The following is a 25,120-nucleotide window of genomic DNA, read 5'->3' on the forward strand; positions in this document are numbered from 1 at the left end:
TGAAAAAGTCACTGGAATTGATTGACAGCAGCGGCAGCTATCAACCTATCCAATGACCAAGACAGCAGCTGGAACTGCTGGGCTCATTCTCGTCACTGGAACGATAGGGTTCAGTTAAGAACTAGGGGGATCTGAGGGGCTGCTACAGCACAGAAGGTTTTTCTATGCATTAAAGTGAAAAAACCATGAGACTTTACATCTCCTTTAACATGCATTTTAAAGGCTGTTTTTCAACCTACATATGAAATTGATGATCATTATCACCTGCTTGGTATAATTGGTTATTTATACCACTCACTCTAATCTCACAAAATGCCTGACATTGTGCAAGTGTAAGAATTTATTCTAGTTTGAAGCCAAAGGGTAGTCGCACCAAATACTGATTCCAGATTTTTCTTCTGTACGTTCACTTTGCATTTTGTAAATTGGTAAATATAAACAAATAAAATGTATATTTTTGAAAGCATTCTTACTTTACAGCATTTCTTCACACCTGTGCACAGTACTGTATTTTTAGGAGGAGGTTGTGCTTTGATGATATATTCTTATTTGGTGTGATATGTAATTTCCACACCATAGCTGAAAGTTAAAATCAAGAGTTTGCAGTATGGGAAGACACTTATTTGGAGTTATGTTTGTTGATGTGCAGGTAAACGGGGTAATGTTTCAATCTACAATACCTGAACACTGCATTGCCTAACATAGTACAGCAGGGATGGGATGATTATTGGTTTCTTTTAACATATAAACACGTTCAGCCTGAAAAAGTGTCTACAGAATGAAAAACAGAAGAAATCAGCATAATATCCTCATTAAAACCAGTTTATTTCTCTTTATACACTCAAGAAATGTTACAACCTGTCACATATAAATATTTACATTCAAGTTTATAGTTTGTTTCCAGCGTGCCCCCTGTAGCTGTCAATATCTCCTCCTTGTGTCTTCTGTGCAATGACAATGTCCAGAACATAAAATACTAAAAATAAAGTATCAAAAATATAGATGATTTTAAATCTCGCATGACTTACTAGCTTTCACAGCCACAAGTTATATACAGGGATGCTGAGCCCCACTGATGCTGCCCCCTGCTGTTGGCTTTGTGAAAAAAATCTTGTGTCGTTGATAATGAATTTCATTGACAGGCACCATCAGAGAAGTGTCATGGATTGGGATTATTATACTGTATCCTTTATAACAGCTGTCTGTATTGTGGAAAGCCGGATCTTTATACAAGGTGCCATCTGTCTGATGCTCCTTCCTTCATACTCAAAACTGTGATCTGGGATCTCTGTTGGACTTCTATAAAATTGGTGCGATTGCAGCCCAGCGACATAACCAATTACTAGTAAGATATTCTGTTACTGTACCTCTGCCTAGCCTGCTTAAGAACACTGAAAGTCAGTGGAAGAGGTGCTGCATACGGGCCCACCTCCACCATCACATGACCATAACTGACCAACACATGAAAGCGGGAAGGAAAACTTCCATTGGTTTCTGGAAGCAGAATTTTCCTCACCCACAATGATTAATTTTTTTTACATTTTTCTCATGTAGCTGTTACACCCAGCCAGGCTCTTTTTGTTTTGAGTTTTGGTTTTCTGAAATTGTGTTATTTTATGTGGTTTGTTTGAAAGTAAATAGTGCTTAGCTGAATTCCTAACCTAAATATATTACTAGAACTCCATGTGATCAGCAATGTTACTCCTATTTATTCCTAGTTAAAACGGGTTGTCATAAAAAACTATGCATCTATGGCTGTACATTGAGGCTTGTGGGTGTCAAATTTGCTTAAAGTTTTTCAGACATAAAATTACTAATTAAATATTTGTTTTAAACATACAAAAGTCTACCAGGGCACCGACTTTTTCAGGATTTGCAAATTAAGAAAATAGGTTCTAGTTTGTAGCAAATATTGTTTACAAATGAGCTGCAGTAAACTACAGTCTAGTAGTGTGTGGCTTTCCATATCAGATTCTAATAGCCTGTGCCACCAATGTTCAAAATATCTGAAAAGTTCTCGCATCTGACTGAATGCAATCGCTTTTCAGTGACAATTTTTCTGCCCAGCTCCTTAAATTTTTCAATTGTAAAATATCAGGTGGAAGGGTGCCAACATAGCCACTCTCAGAGAAAAATTCAGAACTGTATAAAATCTGCTTAATGTATGGCCAGCCTTAGGCACAAATGACCTCCAACTGGGATGCACTCCTTTTGAGACCAGCCTTAATTCACAAACACTAAGGCTGGATTCACACCTATGCATTTTTAGTGCTTTTTGCATTTTGCATATTTGCACTACAGAACGTGTTCCATCGGAAACCATGGTAAATGGACTGTAGTCCAAATCTGCAAAATGCAAAAAGCACTAAAAATGCATAGGTGCGAATCCAGCCTAAGGGCTCATTCACATCATACATGCATGAAAATGGATGGCAACTGATGGGAAAACTGCACAGATTTCACCTCTGGAGACATCAGTTTACCTCAGTTTTCATGCACGTGGACATCAGTTTTTTTGCACGTTGACATCAGTTTTCTTGTGTGACATTTGTGCGCCCTATTTACACCAATGTTGATTTCATGTCAGTTTTTTTACATGCAGAAAACTGCATACACGTTGCAGATTCCAACACATAGAGAATGCAGAAAATGCAAGCAGAACAACTGACGTCTCAGGCCTATGGTGTAAACAAGGTCTAAGGCATCAATCTGTTAAATTTTTTTTACTTGATCCAAAGCCACCAAAACTATTAGAATACACAGTATCTGCCCAACATGACAGTTTATCAATTTTCATCTAAAACCCCACCCCCTGCACCCCAGCCGCCCTAGACATGTACCAAGACAAGAGTGGAAGATTATAACCAACAGTCCCACTTCCCTCCCAACTGATCCTCTCTGGGATGAAGAGGAAATGTGAGTGACCCTGACAGCCACCCATCGGTGCAAATCCCACTAACTATATATCAGCATCCAGTGGGGCATTTTCATAAAAGGAGTGGCTGTGAAAGAAGAAAAGTCAGGGCTGACTCCATATTGGTAGCTCTTGATTTGGAATGAGGTGTTGGACAACCCAATATATGGCCACATGGCAGAAATATTTTTTTTATCATAAAAATAGTGTCCAGTGTAACTCCAACCTAAATATAATTACAACTGTTTTTGCAAATACCTCCTGAAGTGTTTCCTGGTATGGGGTTTCCTCTCATGTTGCCTGTATGCAATCAATGATTACATTTTACTTTCTGTCTCAGCTAAATGCCTTACATCCAGCTGTGCACCAGTAAGTGTCACACACCCACTTCCTGTTTAGAGGCAAGTCATTTAGGCTTCCATCTGTAGTCCTTGACTACAAAGGTGATGTTAGACATTACCTATGCTGAAGCTGTGTAGGAGTAAATATATTGCAATTACCATAGAATCCAGCCTAGTAACACCTTTAGGAAGCTGTAAGTTGGTGATCACATTACACAGTACTCCCCTTTTACTGCCCAGAGGACCACCTACAGCTGCCCAGGGACTACACAAGTCTAAAACAATCATGGGGCATGTCATTTCAGGATTTATCGGTAGGACATCGGAGCTTCCTCTTGGTGCCCTGGACTTGCAAGATTGTTGGGATTGAAGCGATGATGGCACAGGGATATAAAATTAAGTCAGAAAGACATTGTACTAAAACCCCCTTTTTCCTAGTCTGACCATTACTTTGCAGCAGTTGTGTCAAGATTCTAAACATGACTTTGATGTCCAATAGGCACCAGAGTTTGATTCAGTCAGCAATCAGTAACAAACCTGATCAGACACACTCCTTCTCTGCAATACAAGTTTGTGTGAGGACACTTATGGGGGGGTGTGTAGATATTATTCAATTTTGCCAGTAAATAGCAGAGGGAAAGCAAGAAGCAGCATTTGTTTGAAAGAAAAAAGGATTTTTGTACTCACCGTAAAAAAACATTTTCTTGGAGTTATTAGAGGGACACAGGAATTCAGATATTATACGGTTATTCTCTATGCCTACAGGACAGTATACACAAAAAGCTGTAAAAGTCAGCCCAATAGAACCTCTCCTCTATCCAGCATCCCTTATTTTTTGGCAAGGAGTATTTAGAGAAGAAACATAAAATGGGGGGTACATGACTTGTGTACCTCAATGGGCTGCATGAAAAGGATTTTATGGAGAGTACAAAAATTCTATTTTCTTTTACGTCCCCTGACATTCACACAGGAATGAAGATACTTTTTATGACGTAAAAATGCCATTCAACTGAGGGATGAGCAGAGCAACAACCACTAATGGGCCCAACTGAATAGAAATAGGGACTGCCTGCAGCCCAAGAGCCACTTGAAGGACCAACGCCTGAATATGAAACCTAGATGGGACTGAGCCCCCTACCAGATAAGAGAACCTGCCAACATGAACAGAAAGAAAAAAGGCACAAGGAATCAACTGGATGTTCAAGACCTACAACACCAGAAAAAACATGAAGGCATGCTAGGTAGAGGAGAGGTTATTCTGGGTTGGTGCACAATGTTTTGCTTGTTAGTGTCCACTCCTCCTGTAAGCCAGAGCATAACTTGACAGTCTCTGAATTCCCATGCCCTTCAACGGACAAGAAAGAAAGGTGCTTAAAAGCATTTCCAAGCAAAATCAGTCATAGATCATAACATGCAGTGCACAAGATGATAATAAGTTCAGAGATTTAAATATATTATGTGCCGATAGTGTTCAAACCAAGCTTCTTTTGCCTCCTGTATATTTGTTTGGATTAAGGTGGTTTCACTTCACAGTAGTTTTTTTTCCAAAACTGGTAATTTGCAGAGATTCATTACAGCTTTGCCATATGTGAATTGATGGTGAATAATCCCCCATTGTACCTGTTACACCGAAATGCAGCACACTAAGGGTCACAGCAGATTTGCTGGACTCACAGCAACAGCTATAGAATGAATTTAGTTACTGGACACAATATTATCCAATCCTATTTCAGGTTCTTTCTTCCCCACAAAGAAGCTCAATTTGGGTGCCGGTCTTCCCATGTCTGCATAGCTGGGATCACAGGGCGGTTAGATTAGGTCTTTCAGTTCTGTGAAAATTTTACAATGAATTCTGAGCACATGCAGAAAATTATTGCTATTATATTGCTGCATTCTACAGATGTTGATGTACCTAAGTGAACGTCCATATTATAACAAGCAACTCAGAAAGCAGATCACAATCTGACTGGATGATAACTTGGCAATATTGTGCATCCTCCTGGCAAGATTAGCCTCCTCTTTTATTGACGATCATGTCCCTTCTCTGCCCACCACTGCTGTTTGGTTTGTAGAGGTTGTCATAGTCTGCTGTGAAGCAAGTGGGGCTCCGTCTGACTCCAATTCTCTCGTAAAGATAACAGCATCGCCACTGACGTTCATAAGACACTGTGCCTAGAAGAGAGGATAATGGAAGTTTAGATTATTGTGTAAGCAATTTAAAACATTGGCTGGAACAGCCCCCACTAATATTCATCTAAATAGACTGTCACTTTGCCAATTTATGTTTCCTTTTACGCATGCTGGAATTACTCGGATATTGGAAGCATGTGACCATCTTCCTGTTTGCTCAGGGACAAAAGTAAGATAAAATCCAAAAGCTGACAGTTGTCACTCAAATATAAGGTGAAGGGAAATCTACCAATAGAGACACTTTTTCTCCGGCAATGGTGGGGTTATCCCCTCATTTCCATAATATCCCTATGACTAGCTTTCTACTGTAAAGCTAATTTTTAGGATGCTCCGATTTTTTTTTTTTCCACCAAAACTTCCTTTCCCCAACCACAAAGTCAAATGAGTATAAACAAATCAACAATACACAAACTAGTAACTAGTGAGTGAGTTAGCACTCACTAACAGCAGTTGAGATAAAATAAGAATAACTGCGAAAAAATAAAAAATAAAATAAATAAAAAAAACAGCAGAAGCAGAGCACCAGGTAAGTATGAGTAAAAACCAACAGTAATTCTATTCAATAACCACTTACATCATGGCTTTTTGCAAACAGCATAAAGGGCTGGTGTGGTGTACAGGGCAGACAGGCAGCTGTCAGGATGGAATGGAGGACAGCAGTAGGCACAGGTTCGGACCCCCTGCAGGGAGATCAAACAATGGCGGTGTCACAAGCACTCACATGCCGCCGACAGGTTAGCAAGGGTCAACAGACAAGCTAGAGAGGGGGCAGGCCTCACCTCCATCAGGCTGGCCTGCCCCCAGAAAGGAGGGAGATTTTAACTGACATGAACGGTAAATTGAGGGCCAGTCAGGGACCAGAGCAAGCTACCCGATCTAGGACCACACTAATGACCTGGTTCTTGGGTAGCGATTGGGCATAAAGCGTGTGTGGAGGTGGGGCCTAGAAAATGTGCTGCGTCCCGTCCCCTCCCCCGCTTTTCTGAACCAAAAACTAGGCATGTAACTTTACAATATATCTATCAGAAGGTGGAAAGAAAGCAAATCTATCACTTGAAATGCAAAATAAGCACCTAGTGGCGCTATACAAAACCACACTGTTAGGTAACAGTGTGCTATAATAACCAAAAATGCCTAACGTGAAAATTAAAAATGTGCATAAATATAATCAACAATACAATAAATAGTGATGAAGTAGCAACGAAATCCAATCACAACAAAATTTACAGTCAAAAATATATAAATCCCACAAAAAGTGATACTGTAGATATGTGTCAAAAAGTGAATAAAAAATGAACACAATAACAAATAGTGTTCTAATGAAGATGTGCAGTTCCAAAGTGAATTCGATTAATCTTCAATCAAATAAAATTGATGAGGAGCAATAACCATAATGGTGGCAATAGTTCAAAAAATGATTAATTCAGGTGAACATTCTGTAGCCAAGTGTCCATCAAATGAAAAAACCTCCACCGCACCCTTGGTGTTCGTGCCCCCCTTGTTCAAAAAACTCACCAGCAGTATTGCCCAGCACTCTCGTGTCGGGCAAAAACGCATATAGTGTATACAGATGATTATTTCTCCAAGCCACTTCTTATGATAACTTCGCAGGCAGAGGATAGTCACTTATTATCTCAGAATTACCTCAAGGAGACAAAAGAAACTTCCCATAGTGCAATAATGTAAAGCTATTTTAATAAAACATCGAATTTTAAAATCACACTCACATGGATTCAATTAAAAACAGGCACTTCAAATAGACAATCCACTGGTCAATTCAAAGGTTCTTCCCTCATAGGCATTGGTAGGTATACTGGAAGCAAGCTAGGTAGTATCACATAGCACCGTCTCTATACAAGGTATCTGTGTGGTACCTGACAGCAGACAGCTCAAATTGAAAACAGCGCCAAATGGTGATATTCCGTCCTTCAACCTGTATGTTCTCCTCCCTCCGCCTTCTATCAAGTTAATTACTGTGTGTGCTGGTCGCCATATAGCCACGCCCCCGACATGTTTCGTCCAATGGACTTCCTCATGGGTTTTCAAAACCCATGAGGAAGTCCATTGGACGAAACATGTCGGGGGCGTGGCTATATGGCGACCAGCACACACAGTAATTAACTTGATAGAAGGCGGAGGGAGGAGAACATACAGGTTGAAGGACGGAATATCACCATTTGGCGCTGTTTTCAATTTGAGCTGTCTGCTGTCAGGTACCACACAGATACCTTGTATAGAGACGGTGCTATGTGATACTACCTAGCTTGCTTCCAGTATACCTACCAATGCCTATGAGGGAAGAACCTTTGAATTGACCAGTGGATTGTCTATTTGAAGTGCCTGTTTTTAATTGAATCCATGTGAGTGTGATTTTAAAATTCGATGTTTTATTAAAATAGCTTTACATTATTGCACTATGGGAAGTTTCTTTTGTCTCCTTGAGGTAATTCTGAGATAATAAGTGACTATCCTCTGCCTGCGAAGTTATCATAAGAAGTGGCTTGGAGAAATAATCATCTGTATACACTATATGCGTTTTTGCCCGACACGAGAGTGCTGGGCAATACTGCTGGTGAGTTTTTTGAACAAGGGGGGCACGAACACCAAGGGTGCGGTGGAGGTTTTTTCATTTGATGGACACTTGGCTACAGAATGTTCACCTGAATTAATCATTTTTTGAACTATTGCCACCATTATGGTTATTGCTCCTCATCAATTTTATTTGATTGAAGATTAATCGAATTCACTTTGGAACTGCACATCTTCATTAGAACACTATTTGTTATTGTGTTCATTTTTTATTCACTTTTTGACACATATCTACAGTATCACTTTTTGTGGGATTTATATATTTTTGACTGTAAATTTTGTTGTGATTGGATTTCGTTGCTACTTCATCACTATTTATTGTATTGTTGATTATATTTATGCACATTTTTAATTTTCACGTTAGGCATTTTTGGTTATTATAGCACACTGTTACCTAACAGTGTGGTTTTGTATAGCGCCACTAGGTGCTTATTTTGCATTTCAAGTGATAGATTTGCTTTCTTTCCACCTTCTGATAGATATATTTAATTTTTTAAGTGGCAGCTGGAGGGAGGGGGTGTGTGAGCGCTGTGATGATATACTAATTGGGAGGTCATTGATAGTGTATCTTGAGTTGTATGTAACTTTACAAACCTGAGCTACCGAAGCCTGATGACGAATAGCCCAGGAGGCACTGACAATCCTGGTAAAATGAGCCATTACCAAAAATGGTGGAACTTGACCATAAGCTTGAGAAATAATTTGACAGATCCATCTAAGGTAGTAGATTTGGAAGCTGCATGACCCTTCCATGAAATTCAGCAAGCACAAATAGGGAATCTGTGTGACGAATTGCAGCAGGTTCAACTTCAGGTAACACTTTATAGCATGAACCACATGCAGGGTGTGAAAAGCCTTGTCATCGTTGTCTGAGGCTGTCTTTTTTGAGATGGAACCCAGAAACCACCTTAGATAAAAATAATGGCTGAGGCAATTAAACCGCCTTGTCATGGTAGAGCAGTAGGAACAGTTCCCTTACAGGAAAGCGAAGCCCATTTAGAAACTCTGCAAATGGAAGAAACAGCAACCAGAAAAATAACCTTTTGAGGGATTAAAGGAATACCCTGGATGGGTGCAAATGAAGATTTCTGAAATACAGAAAGTGCCAAGCTGAGGTACCATGTCTACGGAGTCCTAACCAGTGGAACACGTTATGCCTTGCAGAAAGGCCCACACCAAGGAGTGTGAAGCAATTGGTCTCTAATAACGCCAAGACTGAAAATTTGACCTTTGATCAAGTCGAGTACCAAATTATTTTCAGATTGAAGAACTGCCAGTAAGCAGACAACTACATAATTTTGAGGGTGAAATCCGTGAGCCTCACATAAGGCAAGTAAAACTTCCAAGAATTGTTGTAAATCTTTCTAGAAATCACCTTCCTAGCATTCAGCAATGTAAGAATGCTCCCGTTCACATGACATTTCAAATTGCAGGCCAAATTGCAGCCTATTGCTGGCAACAGCACAGTACGAATCGGTGCAATGCCAACATGTTCACAATTTCGGAGTACCAAGTTTTCCTGGACCAGGCAGGGGCAACAAGAATCACTGGAATTTCTTCCACTTAAATGTTGAAAAGCAGATGAGGTAAAAGCTGTAACGGCAGGAAAGCATAAGTTAGGGAGAACTGATCCAACAGCATCCCCAGAGCATCCACCACAAACACCCAAGGATGCCTGGGCCTCGAGACATGCCTATCCAGCTTCTCCTTGAATCTGTTTGTCAGGAGATCCACATCTGGGGTTCCCCATCATTGGCAGAGCTCCTCAAATACCTCTGGGTGAACAACCCACTCTCACGGAGATAGATGTTGACGACTCAGGAAATCTGCCTGCCAATCTCCCAAGCTTAGAATGTGGACGACGAAGTTTGGAAATATGGAGTTCAATTCAAGACACGAAAGAACAATTTGATCCTGGGAAGTCAACTTCTGGGGCTTCCTTGATGATTTATGTATTCCACCGCCATGGTGTTCTTCGACTGAGTCCTCACAGGGAGGCTCTTCAGCTGCACTGCACCAATGTAGTAGGGCAATGGAATCACACTCAATTCTGAGATGTTGATGGACGACACCCTCTCCTGTAGTGACCAAGTTCCCTTGACCGATCATATCTCCAGTATCTGAGGAGACCAATCCAGAGACAGTCTTGTGCCAGGGAGCAACGGCATTGGGAATACAGCAACTGTGTCCTCCTGTCCCATGCCGCCAATGACATTCCGTTGGAGGGACCCAAAATTAAACTGAAATGTAGATGAAGATAAAGATGTTGTGTCAGACGCCACAAACCAAAACCTGTAACCATTTGAGTAGAGGACTCAGGAAGAGGTAACTTTAAATTAGCCCAAACAACTTCCATGAGAAGACTCACAAAGGCTTTTTGGGTCTGAGATAAACCAAGATCCTTAGGTTCATTAGTAGTAGATTACTCACAAGAGGATTCTTCTATGTCCCCGTCTACTGAAACCTTCTTGTCTTCCTTAACCTCATCCTCCACAAACTCCTCTTCCTTTAATAGAGAGGGGAGAAGAGCAGGGTAATACTTTTGCTTGCAGCCAGGATGATCCAACCTGGCAATAATGCTGGAAAGCTGGTGATGTAAACCAGCAATTGTAGTGGTTTGGCACAAAAGCACTAGAGGAAAGTCCCTGAAAGTAATAGAGATAATAAATAGGTGGAGGGAGTCAGCTCTGCGGAGAACATTCTGACTCCCAGGGGATACAATGCATGGGATGCTGCATCCAGGTTCCTCCCGACCTGAAGAAGGTATTTGAGACATAGCCTGCTGATCAGTGTAAAACAGACCCTTGTTGAGAAGAGCAGTCTGAGTCAGTTGACAGGGAACCATGCTTTTAAACAGCAGTGCACTGGTTACCCCAGGTTAGACCCCTTCTAATCCTCCCAGTGCCCCATCGCCCAAAGGAAATGCCAAGTGGCCCCTTTTATACTTGCTGTGACCTGTAGTCCCACACAAGAACCACTCTGCTTTGACCTGTAATTCCACAACGGAAAGTATTCTGCTGCGATCTGCAGCCCCACAGAAGGCTTGTATGCCACTGCAACCCATAGTCCCTCTTAGCAACGTTCTACTGTCACCTTTAGTCCAACAGATAGCAGGGCTCTGCCTCCTCACATAGGAACCCAAAGATGACCGCTCTGCCCCTGAGCTCTACTACTGCTATGTAACACCACCCAAAAAAATGTCCTTCTCCCATATCTCTGAACATCAGGGAGACTGCTGTAAAACTCTTCACAAGATGGTACTGGACTCCAACTAGAGTTCATAAATTTTTCCCTAAGGTGTCTCCTCTGTGCTTTAGAGGATGTCAGACCTCATTTCTCCATTTATACTGGGAGTGTCCCCATTTGAAGCAAGCTGACCTCCTCTGACTTCAAAAATCACAGGGGTTCAGTTTTCCCATAATCCAACTCAATTTGTATAGTTTTTTCCCATCGAGGAGAGTACCACTCTACAGATGAGACTGATTCACACAGTGTGGCCACTGCACATTGGAGAACTTCCTTGGTTCCACTCCATCAAGTTAAACTCAGAGTGGAATCCATTAACAGAGTTGAAAAACTTTTCCACAACTTGTATCACACTATGCCTTATTATGAACAAAAATGGGCACCTTGGTTTGATAATTGCAACACTTTTGAATAAACCACCACGATGATCAACAATATATTTCCCTTTTTTTAAAAAAAAAAAACAAACAAATTAAAAACAATATTTTTCCCTTACTGTATCAAGGCCTTTTTACCACCTACTCAAGAAAGAATTGTATTATCATCATTACATTTGCGATTGTACCTGTAAATCCCAATCTATTATAGTTAAAGCGGAGGTCCACCCACCGTTGAAAAAAAAAATAAAAAATTAAAAACCAACAGCTACACTAACTGCAGCTGCTGGCTTTTAATAATAGGACACGTACCTTTCCTGGAGTCCAGCGATGTCGGCACTGTAGCCTGATATTTCCATCAGCTGTCGGGTACTGCTGCCCAGTGTAGCCTTAAGGTCCAGCAACAGGGCGAAGAGGAGGGAGCTGAGCCCTGACGTCAATATCCCTGGCTGTGGATCCTGGAAGTGGGAACAGGATATCTGCCAAAGACGGGTATCTTGTCCCCCCTCCCCCCCCAAAAGGTGTAAATTGTGGCACCGGGGGGGAACAAATGAGCTGAAGTTCATCTTTTGGGTGGAACTCCGCTTTAACGTAAATTTTTAAGCAATTTATATAATTTACTATGTATTCTAAGAAACAGTTTTGATGTGATTTTCATTTGTCAGTTTCTTTGTACTACCTCTTGCAACCTTCTAATAAAAGTTTGTAAAACAATAAAAAAAATGCCAGAGAAGGGGGATTACCAGCAGGGACTACCCCTGGGCACTCACCATTCCTGCTGCAGGAACCTCTGGGGGGTTCAGATTTCTATACTTGACAGCAAAAGAGCTATGATTATTTTCAGACAATACGTTACAGAGTTTCTTGTATCATCAGTGCAGTTCATTTACCTTTAACATACTGAATGTAGAAACCACTTCAACATAAAACTAGAAACCAGAGAAAGTAAACAGTATACACTTCATCCTGTGTGCTTAAACTGAGGTGAAACAAATACTTCTCGTACTTAAAACTGTCAGAATCATCTTAACGCAGTATAATATATATATATATATTTTTTTTTTTATTTTTTTTATTTTTTTTTTTTTACACACATACATACATACACATACACACTATCAGATTTTCTGCAGATTTTTTCCTTCACATTTACCATAACCATATAATATGAGATTCAAACCTAAGGAGTTTCAATTTGTATGCAATCAGGCAGGCCCTTGCACTACATGGTTTTGGTAAATCTGAAGGAAAAAATCAGCAGAAAATCTGATAGTGTGTATGGGGCTTTACAGTGCCTTGCATAAGTATTCACCACTCCCCATTTTTCATGTTTTGATGCCACACAACCTTGATATTAACATGGATTGTTTGAGGATTTGCATCATTTAATTTACAGAACATGCCCACAACTTTGAAGATTTTTTTTTGTATTGTGAAGCAAACAACAAATAGGACAAGATAACAGAAAAAGTCAATGGGCACAACTATTCACACCCCTAAAGTCAATACTTTGTAGAGCCACCTTTTGTGGCTATTACAGCTCCAATTCACTTTGGATAGGTCTCTATGAGCTTGCCACATCTTACCATTGTGATGTTTGCCCATTCCTCCTTGCAAAACTGCTCCAGCTCCTTAAAGTTGGATGGCTTGCGATTGTGAACAGCAATCTAAGTCTGACCACAGATTTTCTATTGGATTGAGGTCTGGGCTTTGACTAGGCCATTCCAATGCATTTACATATTTCCCCTTAAACCACTCAAGTGTTGCTTTAGCAGTGTGTTTGGGGTCATTGTCCTGGTGGAATGTGAACTTCCGTCCTAGCAAATCACACACAGAGTGGTACAGGTTTTGCTCAAGAATATCCCTGTATTTAGCACCATCCATCTTTCCCTCGACTCTGACCAGTCTCCCAGTGCCAACTGCTGAAAAACATCCCAACAGCAAGATACTGCCACCACCATGTTTTATTGTGGGGATGGTGTTCTTTGGGTTATATGTGTTGGGTTTGTGCCAGACACATTGTTTTCTTTGATGGCCAAAAAGTTACATTTTAGTCTCATCAGACCAGAGTACCTTCCTCCATACATTTTGGGAGTTTCCCATGTGCCTTTTCGCAAACTAAAAGTGTGCCATTTAGTTTTTTGCTGAAAGTAATGGCTTTCTTCTGGCCACTCTGCCATAAAGCTCAACTCTATGGAGCATATGGCTTATTCTCGTGAAAAGACACTTAAATGTTTTATGCAGAATTAAGTTACAAAAATAAATATTAACGACAACTTTACAGTTCCCATCAGCACAGCCTCACCAGTGTCTATCAATGCAGCCTCACTGTGCCCACCATTGCAGCCTCACCGTGCCCACCACTGCAGCCACACTGTGCCCACCACTGCAGACTCACCGTGCCCACCATTGCAGACTCACCGTGCCCACCATTGCAGACTCACCGTGCCCACCATTGCAGACTCACCGTGCCCACCATTGCAGACTCAATGTGCCCAACATTGCAGACTAACTGTGCTCAACATTGCAGACTCATTGTGCCCAACATTGCCGACTCATCGTGCCCCCATTTCAGACTCACTGTGCCCAACATTTTAGACTCATTGTACTCACATTGGCGACCAGATCATGACAGGAGGAAGAGGATAGCTGCGGGATCGAAGAGCGGTATAGCACGCTACACATAGCCCCGCCTCCTTCTGACCCCGTGCCTGTGATAGACAGAACGCGGGTCCAATGCATGGATGAATTCTGTCTATCACAGGCATGGGGTCAGGAGGAGGCGGGGCTGTTTGTGACGGCGAGCAGATCTGAGGCAATTTCAATGTAAGCCGTTATAGCGTGCTACACAGCTCTGCCATCTCACATCTATCCTCTTCCTCCATGCTCTCTGCCATTGGGGCGAACGCAGGGAGAACGGCTCCCGAACAACCCCACCTGTCAGTGGTACTCGCCCCACCACTCCCAGGCAGCCCATCTCGCAAGCCCTCATTTTCCACTCTCAAAATTCGAGTGGAAAATTTGAGGGCTGTATAATTATATTATATAATATTATATATACACACAAATACATATGTTTTATTTATTATACAGATAGGTAGGGAAAAGAAATTGAGAGCAAATTCTCCATATAACAGCATGTCTGAATAGAAGTTGAGGAGTAGAAGGAGGAAGGAAAAAAGAAAATAGTGAAGGGAAAGACAGGGTGAAGCTGGGTAAGAAAGGAGGTGGGAAAGACAGGGTGAAGCGGTCTGGGGGTGGGGGAGAGAGTAGCTTTAATCTCACAATGATCAATAAGCAATCACGTCTGTCATTCATGTAGATTGGGGATCCAATCTTTACCCATCATGGTGGGCAATGCCACAAGCGCCTTCAAGGACTTGACTGCCCTGGACCTGTACAGTATCCTACCGGTCTGCAAGGCAATAGATTGTTGTGCCTTAAAGGCCGTCACCACATGTCCAGGTACCTTTCCTATGAGCGTAGAAAAATCATAGGTGATGGATTTGGTAAAAAAAGAAAAGACCCCTAATCCCAGCTGAGATTGAGAAGTTAGCTATTCTTTCATGCAGAGACTCCATAAACATGACCAAGACACTAGCAAAAAACACAAGCTTTGTCTAAAATGGAGAGGTTATGCCTAGGAGGGTATTTCTGGACTTTTTTTGTCCCCTATGTCCAGTCACCTAAAGGTGGCAGCATAACCCAATGAAAATGAAGATAAAGATATTCTGTGTCCTGGGATGTATAATAAAGAAAAGTAATTGACTGTCCCCGGCCAGAAAATTAGAGAATGGGTCTGAGGGTGGACGTCTTTGGAGCATAAGATACTGTGGCTGCACATTGTTAAAAAAAAAGAACAGAATATAAAAAGAAAAAAATTTACTATAAGCATTTTGCCGAAAGTGCAGCTTTAAGATGATCTAATTCACTTTGCAAAAAAAATGAAAATGCCCTTTCAAAGAAAGCATCCATGATACTCCTATAGACAATCACTTGCTCTGCAGGGATAAGCAAGCACATCCAAGGGCTTCCAGGTATGACCCCCATCATCCTAATAAACTCTACAATGCCTAGCCACTCTTATGCCGCGTACACACGTATCAGACTATCCGCCGCACTATCCGCCGTACTTTTGAAATGAACGGACTCGCACACACAGAAAGAGGAAAGCCCGTTCATTTTGAGCGCGGCTCCAGGTAGCCGGGACCAGCGAAGGAGGAGTCGCTGGTCCCGTCACCTGGTATGGACTTAAAGGGGAATCCCTACGCCGAAAAAACGGCGTGGGGTTCCGCCCCCCCCAGGTCCATATAAGACCCTTATCCGAGCACTCTACCCTGGCCGGCCAGGAAAGGAGGTGGAGACAAGCGAGTGCCTCCCCCTGAGCCGTACCAAGCCGCGTACCCTCAACATGGGGGGGGGTGCCTTGGGGAAGGGGGGCCGCACAGCCTCTTCCCGACAACCCTGGCCATTGGTTGTCGGGGTCTGCGGGTGGGGGGCTTATCCGAATCCGGGAGCCCCCTTTAATAAGGGGGCCCCCGGATCCCGGCCCCCCACCCTATATGAATGAGTATGGGGTACAATGTACCCCTACCCATTCACATGTGAAAAAAAAAAACACAACACACAAGGGTTAAAATAGTTTATTGCACAGCTCCGGGCGTCTTCTTCCGTCTTTGGGGGTCTTCTCGCCAGACTCCTCCGCTATCTTCTGCTAGCTCTTTTACTAGCGGAGGAGCCCGGCTTTCTTCTTTGCCGCCGCCCTCTTCTTCCGACTTCGGGGGTCTTGTCCTCCTCTTTGGTTCTTCTTGCCGGGCCACCGTGCCTTCTTCTAGCTCTTTTACAAGCGGCGGCCCAGTCTTCTGTCGCCGCTGTCTTCTGGCCTTCTGTTCTTCTCTTCTCGAGCTGTTGCCTTGTCGCTGTCTCTGGTCACAATGACAGGGATGGGGCGCCGGACTTTTCCACCGGATTGTTTGATCGTGTGTACGGGGCTTTAGGATATCCTTCCTTCCTCTACAGGAATAAACAAGCACATCCAAAGGGCTTCCATGGATACATTCCTTTATCCTAAAAAGGCCTCATGCACACAGATATTTAGAGGCTGTAGAGTCCCCTAGCATAAAATTGCTGGTGCTTTCCTGTGCCATGTGCAGCCTCCCATACAAGTAAAGGGCTGCACATAGCCATACATTACTTGCGCATGGAGTATTTCCCCCAAACAGTTAGTATTTCTGCAATGCAGCATAAAATCCACAGAAAAACATATGTCCCATTTTTTGTACACCACAGCATAACACACCACAGTGATTCTTATGATACATGCTCAATTTTGCTTTACATATTAAAAAATGCTCAACCATTATGATAGGCTTATTACCTGGTTCTTATTTGTGTTCTCCATGAACACACATTGCTTCATGATGTACGACACAACAGCGTTACCGCCTAGAGCTGCTACATGTGCACGTACCATGGCGAATACTTCACAGATGAAAGCATGGAGGAATCCGCTAACTCCGCCTTCCTAGAACACACACAACAGAAAATTAATGTTATTGATGAAATGAACAAAATAAACCTGCAAAGGGCCGCTACGTTGAACAGCACTTCCTACATTTACCTTTTTATATGTACACATGAAGATATAAACATTCTCAAAAATGTTATTCATTTAGGTAATTTACATGGGCGCTGAGGCCAATATACCATGAATGGGCCCTATTTATTTATGTGGACTGAACCATCAAGTGCTGCATGCAGACACTCCATATAAGTCTACAAGCATGCAGTGGTTGCACAGACACTGGTTGTCCTAATTTGACAGGTGTGCTGGTGAGGGCGAATGGCCCTGAAAGCACCCTGTCTGTGTTTAGGGCTGCTCACCCACCTAGATCCTTTGATTTGAAATTGGGCAAGAATTGGGTCACAAAGGTTTCATCAGGGCAATATTAAGTGCTTCTGTCCAGCTCCCCTATGTACCAATATAGCATTAATTTTATTATTTTGCAAAAATAAAACAGCTTTCCATTTATTTTACGCATGCTTACCTCACTGTCCTTATGGCACTATCAAAACATTGCTTGATCACTTCGGCCTTATTTCCGGGACAGACTTTAGGTTATGACACAGGAAGGAGTTGACCAGCTGAGGTTAGATGATGCAGGATGGGTGCAAATGAGATCAGCTGGTCAACTCCTTCCTGTGCTATGACCTAAAGTCTGTCAAGGAAGCAAGGCAGAAGTAATCAAGCAGTGTTTTGAAACATCAATAAAGGCAGTAAGGTGTGTGTAGAATAAATAGAAAGCTGTTTTATTTTTGTAAAAGAAGTACATTAAAGTAGAACTATAGGCAAAAAATCTTTTTTATCATTATGGATAGAGCAAAAGTGGGTAGTAACCAGTCAGATTTTTTTTGCCATCTGTGTCCCATTGTGTGGATTTCTCTTCACTTCCTGTCCCATAGACAAACAGGAAGTGAGAGGAAATCATTGCAAATTAATGAAATTCTCTGAATCCTTGCCTTTCTGTGGACCACAGAGACCGTTGGTTTCCTTGCTCTACGGTGAGTTATTTGGGAGTCCGGAGTTTTCCAAACTACCAGACATTAATATCTCTTATAATTAATGATGTTCTCCTTTTGCAAATTCTTAAGTAAATGATTTAATATGTGACACGTTTATATTTGGGAAGTCCTACATGGCAAATGTCCAGTACTGGAGGCTAAAAGCCTCTCATTTGACCAAGTGGTCTAATTCTTGGTACACCTGCCATGTCTAAGGATCTCTGCCCGTATTAACCTTTACTTTCTAATACTGTTGCTCTGTAACTTTTCTCTTCTAAATAAACTCAAAACCTTTCAAAGGAGAGGCTGTTAATTAACTGATCATTAGAAATGACAATCATTGGTAATAAATTGCTGTCAACCTCAGTTTTTTGACTCACCTCCCGCAAAGATGTGGTCTCTCTTATGAGAAACATGTTGATAATTCCTAGGTATTTGGTTATTTTGGCTCCCGGTATAAAGGACAGAGGGGTCATCTTGACAACAGTCACTGTTGGGCCTCCAAAACCAGCACCAAACTTGTGCCTCAGCTGACCATCGGCTAGAGGACTGGCCTTGTCCAGTGATGTGACTGGAAGAGAAGGAAGAGAGACTGGTAAGATGTAAGCAGTGGTTGACCAGTAAGCTGACAGGGCGACACAGTCTGGAGGATGGCAGAAAGTGGTCTCATTGGTTGACATGAGCCAGGTGTTGGCATACAGGATGAATCTCAGCCTTGTGGAGCCAGGCACAGATGGAGATAAAAGAAACATGTTTAGATGGATAAATGACAGTCATGCAGGACATGCAAGCGTAGAAGGAAAGGATGGCAACTCGGAACAGTGACATTCCTGCAAAAAGAATCACAAATGAGCTTAGCAAAATGAAGGAAAATAAAGCTGCAAAAGAGAGTAGACCAGGAGGGGCATGAGAAGCACGCAGAGATTTGGAAACAATTGTGAGCTGGAAGAATTGATCATCAGGTTTTGGAGAGTGTGAAAATTGTACCGTAGATTGTGCTTTTTTTGTGTTTGGTTTCTCCCCCTAAATTTTGCCTAGTCACATTGTCATGTAAGACTTCCCGCTCTGTGCATCCTGGATTATGGTGAACATGGCAAGAAATGTTTAAGATGGACAGATTTCCCAGCAACTACCATACACTGTGTGTGCCTATAGGAACAACCTAAAGGCAACTGTGTGTGCCACTTAGTTCCATGAAACACTGCCTGGCAACACACCCTGCTTATGTTCTGGAAAACCTTGTAAAAATTAAGAGAGAAGTATGGGTTTCATTTTTTATTTTTGCTTAATCTCGATCCTTATAAGCTACTAATACCTACAGAGCTTTCCTGCACTCTGAGAAGTGCACGTTTTCTGTTAAAATAGGGTTAATCACCTGTGGGAGGGACTACAGTCTTTCCTGAAGCATCATACCAACAATGGGAAGTCTGTATCCACCCCCTTTCCTGTCATCTGTGTGACTGACATTTGCTGCTCCCTCCGGAGACTTCACACTACATAGCTCCTCTCCCTCCTGACAGACGATCCTGTGTACACAGATGTGCCTTCAGTAATAGCAGGTGCAATTCAGTGACTGTGAAAGATAGATCATGGAATTGCTCATACATATTATACGTTCCTATTAAAAATATAATGCACAATACAACACTGAAGATGGGGACTCCTGTTTCCCTACCCATGCGGCACTGCAATGTATTGAACACCTCACTGTTTATTCACAAACAGTTAGATACACAATGTGGCCGATGTCTTCCTTTTGAATGGGATGTGGATGAGAGCATCCTGGGATCGCTGAACATGATAATGTGCTGTTCCTTTGCCAACCACCCCCCTCCCCCTCCTGATAACCTCCTGTGCTGAAAGCAGACACAGGCACTAAAGAACAAGCAACACAGGGGAAAAATCAAAGCCCAGGAACTATCAGAGGAGGCGGAGAGAGAGGACACAGACTGCACCTGACTGCGCAGCCTAGAACAAAGACAGGAGAGCTGCTGGAGAAGAAGACAGTGTTGATAGGTTGCTATGGAAACAGAGACTCATGGAAAACGTGCACGTTCTGGTTTACTGCTTAGGTGTGTGCCCATTTGCCAAGATCAGCCACATGTTAAAGAGAAGGAGTGACAGAGTGTGTGAATTGCTGCGGTTGCATCCTCCCACTCTAAACTTTCAAACAGAAAGAGTAACGTTACTGGCCATTTTCTGACACGTCAAGTGTCCGTATTTCACAAACTAAAGGGCTGAGAAAAGAAAGAAAGAGCATGGAAGCATGAGGGTAATATATATTTTCTAATTTGCCTTTCCCATACTTCTCTTTTAAGAATTTATATTTATGTCCATATTTATAACAGAGCGCAGAAACCACACTGTCTGCATTTTACCAGTCAAAAAATCTGTGTGGAGCCTGCAGTGTTGTCTGCCCAATCGTACACACAGGGAAGGCTGGTCATGCCTTTTTTTATTCTCATCCACTGAGTGACACAGGAAATCAAGTACTGTTGGGTTATACTATCACCTACAGAAGGACTGGACATCGGCAAACAAAAAAAATGCAGGTCCGCTCAGGATAACTACCTTCCTACTCCCAGCATGCCTCAGTTTTTTGCTAGTGTCTTAGGAGGATGGACTATATTCTTCAGTGCTAACCAGGTTTTTACTAGCTTTTATCTTCTCACTTCACCATTACTCAGTGGCTCAGAAAGATCATCATTTATGGTTATGGGCTCAACGACTGTTTTCAACCTTTTTAAGAACATTAAAGTGGTTGTAAACCCATTACAACCACTTTAACCTACAGGTAAGCCTAGATTAAAGCGTACCTGTAGGTGCCAGAAATTTCCTATATTTTCAAAACTGTCACTTGTTCTTGTCTTCTATTGAAACATTCTCCATGTTTTACTAGGTGGACATTGTGGCAACATCTGATACCAAACTTCAGGCAGAAGGTCCTTCAAGCAGATCTTTTAACTACAGGCTGCCTGCAGTTCTGTTGTTGTGGGCCTGTGAGCAGTTCTGACTGTGCCTCAATGGGCGAAAAATTTAATGGTATTTTTATATTCACTGTCAAATCCCTTTCTTGGGAAACACACGTGTGTTTGTGATAATGCTGTTATTACCACGTTCCTACAAAAATTAAGAATGCCGGGAGTAGGAAAGGCTATCCTGGACTGTTCTACAAATTTTTTCTTTGTCATTGTCCAATCTTCCTATAGGGTGGCAGAAATCCATGAAAATAGGATTTTTGTACTCACCGTAAAATCCTTTTCTCTGAAGTTCATTGACGGACACAGCTCTTTTAAATCTTGACCGTAGGGTTTTCACGCCACCTTCAGGAGAGGACTAGGCAGAACATGTATAACACATGTAAAAACAGCAAGACTGCATAGCTCCGCCCAGGGGGCAGTCCCTCTGGCTATAACCCCTCAGCCTGCTTCCTGCAGCTCAGTACGTCAACAAGCAGTACAATGTAAAATAGTGGGTGCTGTGTCCGTCAATGAACTTCAGAGAAAAGTATTACAGTGAGTACAAAAATCCTATTTTCTCTTTCGTTCATTGACAGGTACAGCTTCTTTAAATCTTGACCGTAGGGACGTCTTCAAGCAGTGTCGAAACGAGGGGTGGAAAGAGCAACAAATAACTTCACCCACAACCAGAGTAATGCCTCAACGGAGGAGTTGCCATCTGAAACGGTCGCACCAGAATTTGCGACTAACCTATGCATCAAAAATGCGTTTACAACAAAAATGTAACTTTCTTTAAAAAATAAAAAAGCGTAAATTGCAACTTTACACAGCTGCCTGCAAAACTTTGTGGCCAAAGCAAGCATCAGAAGATGCACTTACATCAACGTTGTAGAATTTTGTGAAAGTGTGATCGACGACCAAGTCGCCGCCTTACACACCTGGGAGACAGACGCTTGATATTGGAAAGCCCAGGATGTCCCAATTGCCCTGGTGGAATGGGCCGTGACAGGAAAGGGGGGCATCTGGCCCTTCAAGATGTAAGTCTGGACCACGATCTGTCTGATCCACCGGGAAATGGTGGTCGACGAGACTGCCAGACCCTTTTTCGGACCAGTCACCGAAACAGAGTCGGACTTCCGGAAGGGAGCCGTAGCAGACAGATATACCCTCAGAGCCCGGACCACGTCCAAGGAATGTAGGGCAACTTCTTTTGGATGTGTCGGCTTAGGACAAAGGGATGGTAATACAATGTGCTCATTGAGATGGAATGGCGAAACCACCTTTGGAAGAAAAGAGGGTTGCGAATGTAGCACCTCCTTATCCCTGTGGATAACCAGATAGGGCGACTTGCAGGACAAGGCCGCCAACTCAGAAACCCTCCTGGCAGATGTAATGGCCACTAAAAAGACAACTTTCTGGGAAAGCGTCAACAAGGGAATCTCCCTGATGTTCCCAAACGGCAGTTTCTGAAGCACCAATAGCACCAGGTTCAGATCCCACGGAGGTAGGGGTGATTGAACCGGAGGGACTACATGTCGAACCCCTTGTACAAAAGGTGCTTACCAATGAGTGAGGCATTGGAAAAAGACAGCCAAGGCTGATATCTGTCCCTTGATGGTGCTCAAGGCAAGTTTCTGATCCACTCGCTCTAAAAACAGCAGGATTCTGTAAACTGAATAAGTGCGCGGATGCCACCCCATCTCCTCACACATGGAGATGTAGGCCTTCTACGTACGATGGTAAATCTTTAGAGAATAAGATTTCTGTGCCCTTAGCATAGTGGAAATTACCGAGTCCAACAGACCCTGGTCCTTTAGTACCTGGTTTTCAACAGCCATGCCGGTAAAGCAGGATGGAGTACCGGACCTTGCGATAGTAGGTCTTCTCGCATCGGCAACCGTCGAGGAGCATCCGCCACCAAGCGTACTAGGTCGGCGTACCAGGGATGCCGTGGCCAATCTGGGGCAATCAGTATTACTGGAATGCCCTCGGCCTGAATACCTCCAGATGCAATGACCATTCTCCTGGGTCCAGCATCTGGCGACTTATGTAGTCCACCTGCTAGTTTTCTACTCCCGGGATGTATGGCCGACAGGGCTGGCACGTGTCGCTCTGCCCACTGGAGGATGTGAACGGCCTCCCACGCTGCAGCCGAGCTTCTTGTTCCTCCTTGATGGTTGACATATGCCACCGCCATGGCGTTGTCTGACTGGATCCTGATCGGGCGCCCTCGTAGTCTCATTGACCATGTGGAGAGGCATAGATCACTCAAAGTTCGAACACATTGATCGGCAACTGGGATTCCTCCCTCGATCAGAGGCCCTGGGTTGATTGTACCCCCAGTACCCCAGCCCAGCCAGTCAGGCTGGCGTCCGTTGTGATCACTGTCCAATGAAGAGGTAGGAATGATTTCCCGGACCGGAGATCTCAGCCACCAGAGAAGAGAGTCCCTGACTAACTGGCTCACCTGAATCTGCCGATCCAGGTATAAGGGAGATTTGTCCCATTTTGCCAATATCTCCTTCTGCAAGACTGGTGTGAAATTGGGCGTACGGTACCGCCTCAAAGGAGGCCACCATGAGGCTCAGGACTCGCATGCAAAAGCTCAGTGATGACCACCTGCGGTTCATCGAGAGTCTGCAGTGTGTCTGAAGGGAGAAACACTCTCGCTTCCATGGAGTCCAGCAGTAAGCCTAGGTACTCCAGGCGTTAGGTCAGCACAAATACCGACTTTTTGAGGTTCAACACAAACCCAAATTCCTGCAGGGTTTGCATGGTGATCACCACATCCTCCCTTAATTCTGAGGCGGAAGCTGCTCTCAGGAGGAGATTGTCTAGGTAAACCACAATTGCGATCCCACGCTGTCGCAACAATGCTAAGATTGGAGACAATACCTTGGTAAAGACTCGGGGTGCTGAAGCCAAGCCAAAGGGGAGAGCCACAAACTGGTAGTGGTCTTCCCCTACTGCAAATCGGAGAAACCTCTGATGCCTGAGGCCTACGAGTTTGTGCAGGTACGCATCCTGTATATCCAGAGACGTCAGGGAGTCCCCCTGGAGTGCAGAGCCTACAGAGCGAACTGATTCCATTCTGAACCTCTGTACTTTCACAAAGCAATTGAGGGCTTTTAAGTCCAAGATTGGACGTACCCCTTCCTTTTTGGGGACTACAAACAGATTGGAATAGAATCCCTGAAACCTTTCCGTTTCTGGAACAGGCCCCTTACTGCCCCAAACAGGGCCTCCCGCCGAGCCAGGAGTAAGGGTATGCTGGAGGGGAAAAATCTGTTTGGTGGCCAAGAGAGGAACTTGGATCTTGTAGCCCGATTAAATCAGTTTGCAGACCCATTGGCCAGACAGCCGAGAGGCCCACCGGGCTGCAAACTCCCGAAGGCGACCCCCCACCCAAGTGATGGGCAGGGGCAAACCTTCATGCGGTAGCACTTTTGCTCGCTGGCTTGCGAGTCCAGGAACGCTTCTGTACCTCAGTAGTCGCCCTGCCGGACTGGGAGTGTTTTGCTGAAGTCCTGGGCGGAAGAAAAAGCCTCTTTTATGCGGAAAATTAAGGCCCTTGCCTGCGGCGTGGCTCCTTACCCCTCCTGGACTGTGGGAGCAAAGTGCTCTTCCCACCTGTGACATTCTTAATAATGTCATCCAGCGAGGCTCCAAATAGCCGCTCACCAAGGAAGGGTAAATCTGTCAAGGCTTTTTTAGATGCCTGGTCCACAGACCAGCATTTCAGCCAGATCAAGCACCGCGTGACAGACATACTTAAGGCCGTGCACTAACTGGTCTGCTAGTTCCACGCAGACAGGAGAGGACCGCTGGTTCTCCAATTCACGGTGCAATAGTTTTGCCCACTCAGTAAGTGTCTGCGACACCAATGCTGTGGCCAGTACTGGTCATATCGCTGACTCCACTACCGTAAACATGGACTGGGCC

The 25,120-nt window shown here is 43.4% G+C and overlaps 1 protein-coding gene across 10 annotated transcripts in view; it reads right to left on the reverse strand.

The window, feature by feature from the left end:
- Window positions 1-808: 808 nt before the first annotated feature.
- C2CD5 (C2 calcium dependent domain containing 5) overlaps window positions 809-25,120 on the reverse strand; it is a 159,735-nt gene continuing 135,423 nt past the window's right edge. For all 10 annotated transcript variants that reach the window (XM_077468716.1, XM_077468714.1, XM_077468712.1 and 7 more), the window contains 3 exons: window positions 18,599-18,789; window positions 17,035-17,181; window positions 809-5,427 (listed from right to left, as the gene is read on the reverse strand). In XM_077468716.1, coding sequence (XP_077324842.1) covers window positions 5,287-5,427; window positions 17,035-17,181; window positions 18,599-18,789 — 479 coding nt within the window. In that variant the 3' untranslated portion in view covers window positions 809-5,286. The remainder of the gene's footprint in view (window positions 5,428-17,034; window positions 17,182-18,598; window positions 18,790-25,120) is intronic.

The sequence above is a fragment of the Lithobates pipiens genome, unplaced genomic scaffold, assembly GCF_037356315.1.
Source record: "Lithobates pipiens isolate NorthernLeopardFrog02 unplaced genomic scaffold, aLitPip1_a1.2 Scaffold_8, whole genome shotgun sequence".
In the NCBI taxonomy this organism is placed as follows: domain Eukaryota; kingdom Metazoa; phylum Chordata; class Amphibia; order Anura; family Ranidae; genus Lithobates; species Lithobates pipiens.